This window comes from Melitaea cinxia, chromosome 22, assembly GCF_905220565.1.
Source record: "Melitaea cinxia chromosome 22, ilMelCinx1.1, whole genome shotgun sequence".
Taxonomy (NCBI): Eukaryota; Metazoa; Arthropoda; class Insecta; order Lepidoptera; family Nymphalidae; genus Melitaea; species Melitaea cinxia.
The window spans coordinates 7,618,773-7,633,277 of NC_059415.1; the positions used below are offsets into that span (position 1 = coordinate 7,618,773).

At 33.0% G+C, this 14,505-nt stretch overlaps 1 protein-coding gene across 1 annotated transcript; it reads left to right on the top strand.

Moving 5' to 3' along the window:
- Positions 1–11,365: 11,365 nt before the first annotated feature.
- Positions 11,366–14,496, top strand: LOC123664433 (UDP-glycosyltransferase UGT5-like). The gene is made up of 4 exons (XM_045598977.1): positions 11,366–12,175; positions 12,282–12,504; positions 12,943–13,162; positions 14,170–14,496. Exons 1-4 carry the CDS (start codon positions 11,366–11,368, stop codon positions 14,447–14,449), a joined length of 1,533 nt encoding a protein of 510 aa, XP_045454933.1. The 3' UTR covers positions 14,450–14,496.
- The last annotated feature ends 9 nt before the right edge of the window (positions 14,497–14,505 follow it).

Sequence of the window (14,505 nt, forward strand, 5' to 3'; positions counted from 1 at the left end):
TCATTGTCGTCAAGATGAAAGATATAATCAATTTCAGATTTATCAGTATCATTTTTTGTCTCTGTTCTAGGTTTTTTATGTACAGTCTCAGTCCTGTAGTCACAAAATTTCCTTTTTTGTCTTGTTCTACAATGTTCCCTAAAATGCCCGATAAAACCGCACTTCACGCATCGTTTGTCCCTTGCAGGACATTTTGGGGCATCGGATGAATGCGTGGGGCTACCACATCTACAGCAGTTTGTGTTAAACGGTTTGTGTCGGATCGGTCTGCCAAATTTTTTCTTGTTATCGATTTTGTTAATATCTGTTTTTGTAAAATTGTTTGAGTTGTGTCTATTATCACTTTTAAATTGTTCTAACTGTCTGGCTACAACTTCTAATGCGTTTGCTTTGCTTATAATTTCATCAAGAGTGATTGAATCCCCGATTTCTAAGATTTTTTTCCTCAGGTCAACTAATCGGCACTTTTCAGTTATTTGGTCTATAATATGATCTTCTTTTTTATAAAATTGACACTTTTCAGCCTGATTTCTCAATCTCAACAGAAATCTTTCGAATTGTTCTCCTTCTTCCTGTTTCATAAGTCGGAATAAGTATCTTTCATAAATTCGACTTTGTTTTGGAGCAAAGTAACTATCTAATTTATCTAAAGCTATTCTATATACATCAACACCTTCTTCTTCTTCAGCATGAGCACCGGGCAAGTTATAATAAACTTCTTGGAGTGCTAATCCTCCTACATGAAGAAGTGTCGCTCGTTTTTTTAAGGGTATGTCAATATTAGCAGCCAGTAAATAAATTTCAAGTGCCCTCTTCCATTTTTCCCAACGAGAGCCAACGGATGTTGGATCGCCTTCGCAATCAAAATGGTCTAAGTTTGTAAGTGTGAGTGATGCTTGAGACATTGGGGCGGCCTGCAAACAAATGTATCTTTTATTCTTGCATGGCTTTTACTTTACATCAGTATGTAACAGTATTTATCTGCATAGCCCTTTTTATTTTTTAACCGACTTCCAAAAAAGGAGGAGGTTCTCAATTCGACTGTATTTTTGTAAATACACATAGCCCTTTTAATTTTTTGTAATTATACTACCAACTTTTGTTTTGTTTGTAATATTAGTTAAATTAATCACAAATTTGCATAATATGTACATTCTTTATTGCAATGTGCATGGCCCTTTTTGTCATTGAATTATTGCGTGGTTTTAAACCTTTAATATAATTACGATCTTATAAACATGCTTGTGTTAATTTGCAATCAATTACGTTTTACAAGAAAAATAAAAATAATTAGATAACATAACTAATAAAGTAGTGGGTAGAATTGAAAATGACATAATAAAATATCTAAAATTAGTTCTATTGAAATTTAAGTACAATTTTATATTTTATTGTTCAGTTTTATGGTTCAATTAAGTATAAAATTAGTATGGATGAAAGTATAAAATACCAATGTGATAGTTATTTCAGTTAATTTATTTCACTAATGTGATCGCAAGCGCCGTATGATTGCATACTAACACAATTTATAGTAGATGCTACATAGGTTTGATGTTATATCGTAATTAATATTGTTTTCGTATTTGCGTAGCCTTTATCTATTTAGATCTGATGCGTGACCCTTAATAGCGAAATTGAATTTGTTTTCCAATGCATTTGTTTATAGTACCGTAACGATTATTTACGTATTGTCATTTGATATAGATATTAATTGTAAATGAAAACTGTTTCTCATCTTTTAGTTATTTATTTTAAAACCAAAGAATACGTAAATAACCGTTTTGTAGGTTATAATAAAGTTATCATTCATCTTTCTTTATTATTCCTTCTTTTTTTTTCAACACGGGTACTCACCATTTGTCCTAGTCGCCACTTGTAATGTCTCGTGTCTACTTGTAGCAATAAAACACAGTTTTCTATATTAATTACACGATAATAATATATGCGGAACACCGAGCACGTCTACCCGCGGACACGATCGGTGAGCTAGTGACGTAGTCGGGTTGCGCATACACTACAGTCGGAAGAAAGCCTGAGGGATTAATTTGTCTGCGGTATACAGTGTGAAGCGATACGGTAGCGTCTATTTCAAGAGGATCATCTCGATTTTTCGAAGGCGTTTCGTTTGGCCGTCAGCATGGAGGCAGCTGAGAAGCGATGATGCGGCAGTGGAGAGTCCGGCTGTGGCGTCAGGCGGAGTGCGGGCGGTGACGGCAGTGTGTCTGGCACCATTAGCGGCTGCGGTGAGACCGTCAGGCACGAGCGGTGCGCTCGGCCGGCGGAGCAGACAGCGGTGGCGGCGGAGTCATCGCGGCGCCAGGCGGCCGGGGCGCGCTGTCGCGCCTGTGGCAATCTGCACGGGGGGTTACCGTGCAGATTTGCGCGCTATGTGTGCAGGGCGTGCAAGCAGCAAGGGCACCTGTAGCGGGTCTGTGCAAATGTGACGGGCACTTATAACATCGAGACGGGGAATACGATAAAAGCGGAAACGACTATAGATAGCGAAGAGAATGATGAGGTAATAGTAGTTGAACTTAAGCAATTAGCCTTAGAACAATGTAAACTATTCATAGTAACCTTGAATGTTCAAAATAAATCCATTTCTATGGAATGTGATACGGGTAGTACAGTGTCATGTATAAGTAGTGAATTTTATAAAAAATACTAGCTGACCCCGCCAACGTTGTTTTGCCATATACGTTATTAACCCCTTAACACACCCCCCCCCCCCCCCCAAACTTATAACTTCGATGTATGAAATATAGATGTTGTTCGATTCTCAAACCTACCCAATATGCACACAAAATTTCATGAGAATCGGTCAAGCCGTTTCGGAGGAGTTTAACTACAAACATCGCAACATGAGAATTTTAAATATTAGATTTATATGATTTAAAATTAGGAGATCGTAGATTAATTTTAAAGTATTACACGGGGGAGACGGTCCGCCCGGTTGGGGTCATTAGACCTCTGGTTAAATACAAAGAAAAATAAGCAAGAAAAATATTTGGACCTATATGTAGTGTGTAGCAATGGTTAATAGAATTAAACATAAAATTACCTTAACTAGAAATTGATGCAGTGAATTATATAACAAATTATAATTTTAATATCAATGATTTCAGTTCCAAATATTGTGAAGTATTTGTAGATGACATACGAGAGGGAGCGTGGCCGGTGTTCATGCGTGCGCGCCCCCTGGCGTACGCGCTGCGCGAACCGGTGTATTGAACTACGTTTTTCTCCGGTATGAAAGGTACTATATCCGTTCTGGGCTCGTAAGCTATGTGCATGGCAAATTTCATGGCGATCATTCAAGCCGTTTAGTTGTGAAAGTGGAACAAACAAACTCACTTTCACATTTATAATATTAATATAATATTAATTTTTATTTGAATCCATATTAATATTATATATTAATATGGATTCAAATAAAAATTTTAATATTTAAAAACTGTAATGAAAAAATGAAGAGTAAATGTTGCTTTGAAGTTTATATCAATATGCTTTAAACTTATAATAGCCTTTTGTTTTCTTTTTCATACCTATCATAATGTAAAACGATGATTCAAAAGCACTTTTGCACTCACTTCGATTTTAATTGATTAAACAAAAAACTGTATAAATATGAACAAATATTGCGATTATTTATGATAATAGTCACAACTAAAATATTAAAACTGAGATGAAACTAAATGTTCCTTTCGAATAAAATGTATTTTTAATAAAGAAAATATTGTGAAATAGTATTTACATTGCTATAACAATAATTATTACTGAAGTCTCATTATGATATAAATCACGTGTGGAATAGTGGCAATAAGAGCAGCATATTTTTGTAATCGATATTATTTTTAAATAATAAATTTTTGAATTTCTGAGCAAAAATTACCAACTCTTCCATCACAAATGAAATGAAACGAAGTGACAAAAGTTATTTCGGTATAAGATTAAGTTAAGATACATATTTTTTTAAGATCATCAAAAAAATTATATTTCAAAAAAAAAGAGCAAATTGAGCTATGAACAAGGCCACAATTACATTATAAAAAATTAGGTATGTAATTTTATAATTAAATGTACCCAGTGTAGTTCTTGTATAGTAGAATTACAATATTTATTAAATAATTTATTTAGAAATATGCTACATTTTAGCTATTAAAAATATAGAAAATTTACAACACGGTCGAAGATATTTTAAAATTAAATTTGTAAGGAAACCAGTAACTTTCATAACACAATGTTAAAGTTTGAAGGAGTTAAATGGGAAACTTACCCGATCAATGATACTTATAGATCATCCCGATATAATAAAGAAAGTTACTGCGGCGTACTTCATAATGATCACTACGTGTTGAGGAGTGTAAATGATTATTATATTGGCGCGTTGGCGCAGCGGTTACTGTTCTAGCGGTAACGCTTGTAGTCGCGGGCTTGATCCCCGATCATGACAAACATTTGTATCATACATATAACACAAATGTCTGTGTGTTTTTAGTTGTATATTTTTGTGTTTCCGTACTCCCGCTACGGAAGAAAATTATTATTATTCTTCTCCTAAGTTAACTGGACTAAATTTATGGATAAAAACAACTAAGTATGTTGAGACCTAGATTTGAATTGATCAAACAAACCGATTTAAAAAGGAGGAGGTTCTCACTGATGGACCGATTTCGAGGAATCCTTTTCAATTGAAATGTGGTGCTTACCATGTGGTCCTTTTTAAATTAGATTGAGACCTAAGGGGTATGTTTTGAGTAATATTTGATAACGCGTACTACTATTTTTTTGACTACCTATGTTGTATTACTTGTCGATGTAATTAAAGTTGTTTTTTTTTTGCGAGCAAATACAATTATATTCAAATCCATTTAGTATGTTTTGTGATGATGTGATGCTCTGTCACGTTATAGAGTATATAGACCAATAAAAAAAGCCAACTAAAAAAATGTTGATGTTTATTTTTCTCTCTCCAATAACATTGCCAAAATATCTTAAATGTTTAGCATTGCACCTATTACTCTCGTTTTAATAAAAATTGCTAGCAACAGCGTGCTGTTTTGTAACCTTCACTACGCTGTTTGTACCGTCTATGACGAAAAAATTCGATTAAAACACTCACTCCTATCGTAAATCCATTATCTAGGAACTTTACAAAAATGTCAATTGCTAAGGAGCATGAACCGCCAACACCAAATACATATTTCTACTCATTTAAAAAGGGACTATGAAAAATTTGTTATATCATTAATTTATTCTATGTAAGTTTTATAAATTCCCGTAATTGTTAGAACTAACAATAATCACTAGAATTTCTCTAACCACGCGCTGCGGAGGGGTCTCCGTTAAGGACAAATGGGAATTCTACTTAAGTTTCATTTCTAAAAGGTTAAATTTAAAAATACTGCTGAACCATTTATATCAAACGTTAGCATTTTCCATTAAATAATACATATACTGAGGGCAGATCTTTTTTGACATCTATGACTAAATTAGTCGTAAAAAATAATTTACCATACATTATATTAATATAAATTACTTAACATAACAATAAAATATAAACTACTTATAAGAAAAAAAACCGACTTCAATTTACATAGACAAGTATTATACAATAAACATTATTAGTAAAAAAGTTATGAGTTAACACATAAAAATTACAGTTGATATGTGAACCTACTTTTTTGTCGCTAAAAAAATTATTAAGTTTATCATTTTATATATATCAATATCATACATAATCATATGTGAGGTAAATATGCATACAGCTGCATAGTCCACCGTGTGTTTTTTTATCATTTACGTAATTTCTCAAAAACAAATATGGAACATAAACAGGCAGCGATGCTGTTTTGCAGCATATTAATAAGCTTTTATTGAATAATCTGATGTTAAATGATGAGAATATTTCGTTATTTTAATTTAAAATGGAAATGATAATTATCTACCTACACCAATATAAATATAAACTCTGTCGCAGGAAAGATGGCCGCTGGAGCAGACGTGGAAATCGCGTTACGAACGACGCGCGGCATGTCACGTGCAATATGAGTTACAATTAAAATTTCATAACAAAAGAAATCGATATATTCAAGGTAAGAGTGAAACTATCAAACAGTACAGGTTACCACAAATTATTTTTCTAGATTACCTAAGTCTTGTTACGGTAGTGTATTGCTGTAATGACAGTTCATTTATTTTTTACTTAAACCGCTAAAAGTTATTTAGTCTAGTAACTCATAACTTTAAGCATTTCTAAATTTAAAATTTATTTATTTATTTTAAATTACTAAAAGGCTTATTAAAAATTATTGTTCCTCAATTAAAAGTAATTTCTCGGTGGATACCTTATACTACAGGTTCATAGCGAATTTATTTATTTATTTTTACTTTTGCGTATTTGCAAATGTCAAAAGTAACTAGCCCAAAAACTGCGTTAAATTGAAGAAAATTTAACGTATCCTCAGTAATGGGCTAACCAACACAAAATATTTTTTTTCAGTTCGAACCTGTAGTTCCTGAGATTAGGGCATTAAAACAAACAAACTTTTTTTTCAGCTTTATAATATTAGTATAGATTTCATAAAATAATCAACGTAGGATTACGCCTTGCAGTGTAAATATAAAAATAATTCTATACTTCAAGCCACCAAATTAAAATGATATTACAATATACACCCATTATAACGTTATTCCGTAAATTTAAAGCTTTGTGAATGTAATTAAATTGTTACGGGGACGATAACAACGATAATAACATTATGTCCGCGGTCCGGTTATATCGTTACGGCTGTTACGGTCAACGGACGTAACATACAATGTCAATTTTATTATCCGTATTAGTACGGCTAAAACTTTTTTTATGTTGTCTTGTTGTTGAATTTCAGCTACAAGTGCTGTAGAGTAATCGCTCGTAAAAAAACGTGTACCGGGTGCAGCGCTTCCGGCTGGATTTGTAAAATGTTTGGTAATATACTTGAGAGTTTACTTAGATATCTCTGTCAGCTCTTATTGAATTGTCCTAGGTAACTATTTAAGGTATTTATAATGTAGCTTACTTTAGTATTTTGACCTTCTAGTACTCTAGACCTCTAGTATAATATTTGTAACATCTATTCTCATAGTTTCCGTTAGACTGAATGCGATGAAATTCATTATAGAGAAAAAAAAATTTATAGTTGAAAGTATACGTCTCGTTCTAACAACAATGAAATAATATACGTGTAAAAGAGTCTTAAAATAATAATTGGTTATACTATGCGCTTATTTTAGAATTTTATTAGGAATCCCACTCATCAAACGCGACATAGGGCTGGGCGATGCGATCAAATGTCGACGATGCAAATTTCCATCGTAATGTACATAAAAACGCAAGTTTGGAGTCGTCCCAGCGCATCGAACTGGTTTCGATGTACTTACCTTAGTCTTTAGTTTTAGCGAATTCGAATTTTAAAAAATGGTTAGTGGGAATTATAAGATTGTTCGCTATAGTATTAGATACGGAGAACAATTTAGGTTTACATCAATAGTGAAAATAAGATCTCGATTTACAACCAATTAGAATTCATATATTATTATTAATAAAATAAATTGCATTTAAAAGAACGCTTTAAATACTTTGTGTGTAAATTATATCTGTCTCATTCTAACGGCAGCTAATTACAATATGAATGAAGATCACAAAAAAGTATTTATATTTATGCAACAACAAATATTTGTTTTCATTTTATTTTAGAGATTACATTATGTTAAGTCTATCACGATATATTGTATAATATAGTGGTTTTATTGTAATTTTTGTGGTAATTTTCTCCCGTGTAGAATCCGGGAACACAAACAATACACAACCACAAACGCCCAGACTACGACAAACGTCTATATGGCCAATACAAATGTCTGTCGTGAGTGAGTATCGGGCCCGCGACCGCCAGCTCAACAGCTAGTGCTGTGACCGCTGCGCCAACGCGTCTTCAATCGTCGTCGTTGTTTCACGTTGTCTTTCCAATCTGAACAAAAAATAATATACTATACTTAAAATACCATACTTTTTTAACGTTATTGTTTTTTCCAAATTTAATTTTAAAATTCCGAACTGTATAAAGATTAAAAAATTTTAAATCGAGGCGAACGAAATTGAATTGGATTCATTCCGAAAAAAACAATTGTTGCATTTTATTTTTAATATTAAAATTGTTTGAATAAGTCTATGTGTGTGTCACTACCGACAGGTGACTGCAGTTTACTTCCTAAGAATTATTACAGTAATATATTAGAATTAAAATCTTCCATTAAATGAATCAAATAATAATTAATTCATAACAATAAAGGTATAGCAAAGGCTGGTATACTGTGTACACGTACAAAACAATATTGTTTACCTGTGGTGAGTGAGATAGTTAGAGCTACTGAATAGGGTCTGGGATAGGCTCGCCAACGCGCTTGCGAAGCTTCCGGTATTGCAGGCGTCTACAGGCTACGGTAACCGCTTAACATCAGATTGGCCATACGCTTGTTTCCAGGCATAGATCTATAAAACTGCTTGAGATCAGTATTTCGGGCGTGTTTGGTGGACCTTACAAATGTAAGGTTCCAGTACTTCCCCTGTAAAGTAACTCCAGGTCTAAGCACGATATTCCCTGCTACACCCTATCTCAGTTATAAAAATAAAGATTAGGTATCTCGTAGTAGTCTCATTATTTTTATTTATTTTTTCTTTTATAGTAATTAACACATTATTAATCTGTTTATGTAATAGGTTCTCCGTAATAATAATTGTTCATATACCTACTTAGTCTAATATGAATAGTAATTAATATGTAATTTATTTATACAAGATTAAGGTAATTACATCCTTGTATTTACGTATATGGGTCACTTGGAAAGGAACATGAAAGCAATCTACTTTTTACATGAGCTATGAATAAATTACTTTAAAATTAAATGGGAGTCGTGCGAACGGACGTTAAATATCTTTATATGTTATTTTGTTTTACGCATTTTAATAGGCATTTAATTTAACGAATAAACGTTGGGTACAGCAGGAAACATCCTGCTCAAAACCTGCAGCTACCCAACTGGGGAAGTAACTCAACCTTACAGAAGATCTCTGCTAACTTTTAAAACTACTTTCCTCTTAAAAATCTAACTGAGACACGACAGACATTAACTTAATGTTCTACAGGACCAAAAGTTTTCAATCGCGCTAACTCCAAGTAACACGCTCACGAGCGGCACTTGATTATTACTATTTGGAATATCCTTTCTCGAACTGCACCATTTTTTTTAAATAACTAATATAAATAATATAATATATAAATTTTATGTGTAGCTGTGTAGCTGCGGCAGTAAATATAGCAACCCCATCTTTTCCCGTGGGTGTCATAAGAGGCGACTAAGGGATAACACAGTTCCACTACCACCTTGAAACCTATAAAACCGGTCAATTTCGGTGCAACAAAGCCAGCTCTGCGGTCAACAACCCGCCTGCCCAGCGTGGTGACTATAGGCAACACACATGAGTTCACGCCATTTTTGGCGAACTTGTGGAGGCCTATGTCCAGCTGTAGACTGCGATAGGCTGAAGTGATAATGATGATAAATTTTGATTAATTGATTTGTAAAACTTGGCGGGTAGTCATGAAAAATTTTAACCGTATTGTTACTGTTAAATTTTTATATTGACTTATTTTTAATGTTTCGAGCGTACTATGTCGAATGCCGGTGTGCGGATAAATCGACAATGATTTTTGTCACACCGTTGAATGCTAATGTTTTTAGTTAAGATTCTTTGCATTTTAAACAAATACTAATAATAATAAACTGGAAGTGAAATATCAGAACAATTATTACGAAATTAACATTATAAACCCGCCAGCAATTGTTATATTATTTCATGTTCCTGTGAAATAAACGTTGGGTAACAATACTCTCTTGTATTCAATTAAGGTCTATTGAATAGAAAACGCGGATCTTAATGAAGGTCGCAAGCCCGTAAACGACCAAGTACTAAGTTATTCATGACCTAAGTTTAAATTTACATTTAACTAACTTAATTTATCAGGCTCATCTTTGTATTAACGTCCTGACACTCAGCATTCCCCTGTATCAGAAGTCTGAAAACACACAATAAATAGCTACAAACGCCACGGCCATGGCAAATATCTGTGTGGCCAGTAAAATGCTTGCCATGTGCGGGGATCGAACCCGCACTCAACATCACTACATCCACGAGCTAGTTTAGTAGTCGTTGAACAACCACGTCGTCTATGTAGTACTTGAACAATTGCATTGAACAATTACTCGAACAATTAACTTTACACGGATATATGTCTTAACCCGAGTTGCACGAAACAAAATTAAAATTTAAGTAGAGATTAAACTAATTTAATAACAAGAATTCCATACAATTCTTGCGATTAAATTAGTTTAATTAGTACTTAAATTTTAATTTCTTTTCGTGCAACTCAATCAATTATTCCCTATTACTATTTGAGATATGCATCCATATATGCATGCATTACTTTAGCGCAAAGAAAACGGCGTTGCCATATTGCCATATAATTATATGATGAATGATATTTAAATCTTCTTGGTATTACTAAGAAACAAGACTTTGCTTTCTTTTTCCAGGTAATTAACGGTGGTTTTTCCTTTTTAAAAACCTCTACCTCTAAGTTAAGTAACTGTAAAGAAGGTAATAAAATAAAGATAAGGTACCTAATTGCTAAGTTATGTCCAGGTTTAATTATATAGCTATAATTTAAAAAAATGCAAAAACGCCCAATTAGTTCAGAGACAAGCGCATTCGCACAAAAGGATTTATTTAACCAATTTAAAAACTATACATATTACCTAACCTTATATATTATAATATAATAATTCTTGTCAATATAATACTTAGAAAATACAAAAAAAATTGAATACTATTTGTATATCTAATTGATATAATATGCTAGCTACATATAAGCTAAAAATAACGCATTACATACGTAAACTTATAATATTTCCTTATAATGTGTAATCGACATTTTGTACGGCGAATGATTAGGTTATTATACTACTTTTATCTTTAACAATACACAAATGATATTCATGTAAACTTATCTCTTTTGAAAATAAAGTAGAACATTTGATATGTAGCTAACATGTTCTAAAAAATGATATTAATATGAAAATAAGTAGATTACATAACCGTAAATAGCTCAGCATTTTTAAGACATGTTAGTGAGTCCGGTAGCGTAATACTTAAAATATAAATACCGACACACACAAGATAAAAATAGATAACACGTTATCGCGCCGCTGTATATTTGTACGAAGAAAAAACAAGTCTTTCAATTATCACCGCTGTAATAACACGTCGAAAATGTTGAAATCGGTGTTTTGTTTTATTTCTGTGTTCGTTCTCAGTGAATCTGCGAAAATATTGGGTGTATTCCCAACTGCATCTATAAGCCATCAAGTGGTATTTCGACCTCTGATGCTAGAACTGGCTAAACGACATGAAGTTACAATGATAACAACAGATCCAGCGTATCCGAAAGGTCAAGCACCTCGAAATTTCACCGAAATCGATGTCCACGATATATCGTATGACCATTGGAACAACTACCTCAAAGTGAACAGATATGAGAAAGGTCCCATCGAGTACACGGAATTGTTATGCGAGCTGCTTTTAAGGTTAGTTGAAAAACAAATAAAGTCGCCTGAAGTTCAAAAACTGCTTCAAGATAATAAGAAATTTGACTTGATATTCGTCGAATCTTACATACGACCAGCTCTTATATTCTCACACATTTTTAACGCCCCAGTTATCGAATTCAGTTCCTTAAGTGGATTCGTTTCGGCTTTTGATATGATAGGAGCTGCCACGCATCCTTTACTTTATCCTAATCCAATGCACAGAAGAATTTACAATTTGACCTTATGGGAGAAAATAAAGAAGTTATACATTCACTACTCCACTGAACGTATTTTTTCTCAATATGTTCAAACAGAAAATAATTTAATGAAGACAATGTTTGGACCAGACACTCCTGATTTAAATGACTTGAGGCGAAAAGTTAAGGCACTGTTTTTAAATGTACATCCTATTTGGGATTTCAATCGACCTGTTCCTCCAAATGTAGTGTACTTAGGAGGACTACATCAGAACCCTCAACGAGAGCTACCAGAGGTAACTATAGTCAATTAAGTAATACTAAACTACTTGAATAGTTTCGATAATATAAATATATTTTACTTTATTTCAGTCATCTTATTCACATAAAGTGTACTTCTAGGATCTAAAATCGTACCTTGATTCTTCTAAAAATGGAGTAATATACATGAGTTTTGGTACCAACTACAAGGATTCAATGTTTTCATTGGAAAAATTAAAGATCTTTACGCGTGTCTTTTCTCAACTTGATTACGATATTCTATGGAAATGGAATAGAGATGAGCTTCCAGGACGCTCTGAGAACATCAGGACTTCGAAATGGCTACCGCAGTCTGATCTTTTACGTAAGTCATCTCATTGCCGTAGTTAAAGTGAAATATTAATTAATTATACGAATACACGAATATTCATATCGATATAATATTTTCGATTGTTTATCAATGTTCCGCGGTGTTCTGTTACAAAAAGTTTTAAATATATAAACCACGTTTGTTTGATTGGAAAATAATACAAATAATAATATTTTTAACCGAATTAAAAAAGAGAAGGTTCTCACTTCGACTGTTTTTTTTTTGAGTGTTGAACTCGCAATTTTTTACTCGGTGTACCGATTTTGATGATTATTTTTGTGTTCAAAAACCGGCATTTTTAGTGTGGTCTCATACAAACTTGAGCGCGATCTGACTGTTCTTAAATTATCCCTAACAATTTATTTTTAATTTATATTTTTTTTATTCAAACGCAAATGATAATATGTCGTTCGTTCTCTCTTTCCCAATCAGGACACCCAAAGGTCAAGCTATTCATAACACAAGCTGGCTTACAGTCTACAGATGAAGCCATAACTGCAGGAGTACCTCTAATCGGTATACCGCAGCTCGGAGACCAGTGGCTTAATTCGGAACAGTATGTTTATTTTAAAATTGGCAAACAATTACTGATGGAAACATTGACAGAAGAACAACTTAAGGACGCTATAACAACTATAATTAATGATGAGAGGTAACTAAATATTATTAAATAAGGTATCAGTATTATATATATACTGAGCCTATTTATTATATATACTATTTATTATATGTATATACTGATATATTATATATACTGAGCCAACTGTTAAAAAATAATTGTGAGTTTTATATATCACGTGTTTTATTATAAAACAGGTCAAAATATCCTGAATAGTAAGCAACTATTTTTTTCTAATGTTTACGCGAATTTTACTCATTTAAATGAAACAACTTTTTTCGGATTCAAGTTCAACATATAGCTGACTTGAAACGTCGTCACTATACTGAGTCCACAATCTGTGAACATAGTCTAGACACAGTTAGCCATTATATTAGATTCGATAAACGACAGATCCTCGCAAAAGAACACCGATTCCAACCAAGGATGATCCGTGAGGCTATTGAAATTAAAAAACATCCAAATTTCAATAGAGAAGATAGCTGGCTATTACCACCTGCTTGGGATCCCATTATTAATATAATTAAATCAAAAACCAAGCATAATTTACCAAACATTAAAGACTCAATTAGCACATTCTGCGTAGATAGGACTAAATAAAATATTGATGTATGTCGGGTAGTTTCGAATAACTTTGTAACGCTAGGACGTCTGACACCTCAGTCCTCCCGTGACCATGGTTGCTGTAAAGTATCTGAAACGTCGGAAATCAAAAAAGTTAATAAACCGCGATAAAATCCGAAAAAGTTGTTTCATTTAAAAAAGTACCTAAGCAACTAGCTTATGCGCTTGTCTTTTTTTTTGAACTATGCCATTAGTAATGTTATTAACAGAGTAAATGAATATATATTTAAAATACACACATGATTGTCTATTCCTAGGGAGGACAACTCAAACCTTAAGCTGGTCAAACCTTTGTTTTAGTTCACAGCTGGCTGATATAGCTACATAATATTATTTTTTGTATTTCTGTGCCAGCTAATATACCTACGTATACCTTTTTTGTTGGTTAATAAATTTAATAATTACGTTATTTCCAGCTATCGTCATAACATTGTCAAGCTACGCAACATAATGCGTGACCGATCAGAACCACCCTTAGAACGAGCAGTATGGTGGACTGAGCACGTTCTTCGACATGGTGGTTCATACTTAAGAGCAAGAAGTGGAGGGATCAGCTGCGCTGAGTACTATGAACTAGACTTAGTATTAATACTTTTAACAGCGTTTATTATATTTATAATATTCACAGTATTCATTTTGCGTTTGATTGTTCGTAGACTTTTAAACTGTACGCGTGGCAAGGTTAAAGTCAATTAATGAAGTATTTTTATTTTTATTTTTTAGTATTATATTGTTTAAATTTCGATTTTTTC

Coding starts and splice junctions, on each gene's coding strand:
- LOC123664433 (XM_045598977.1), top strand. CDS start 11,366: ATGTTGAAATCGGTGTTTTGTTTTATTTCTGTGTTCGTTCTCAGTGAA. Junction 12,176..12,281: donor CTCAACGAGAGCTACCAGAG/GTAACTATAGTC, acceptor GTGTACTTCTAG/GATCTAAAATCGTACCTTGA. Junction 12,505..12,942: donor ACCGCAGTCTGATCTTTTAC/GTAAGTCATCTC, acceptor TTTCCCAATCAG/GACACCCAAAGGTCAAGCTA.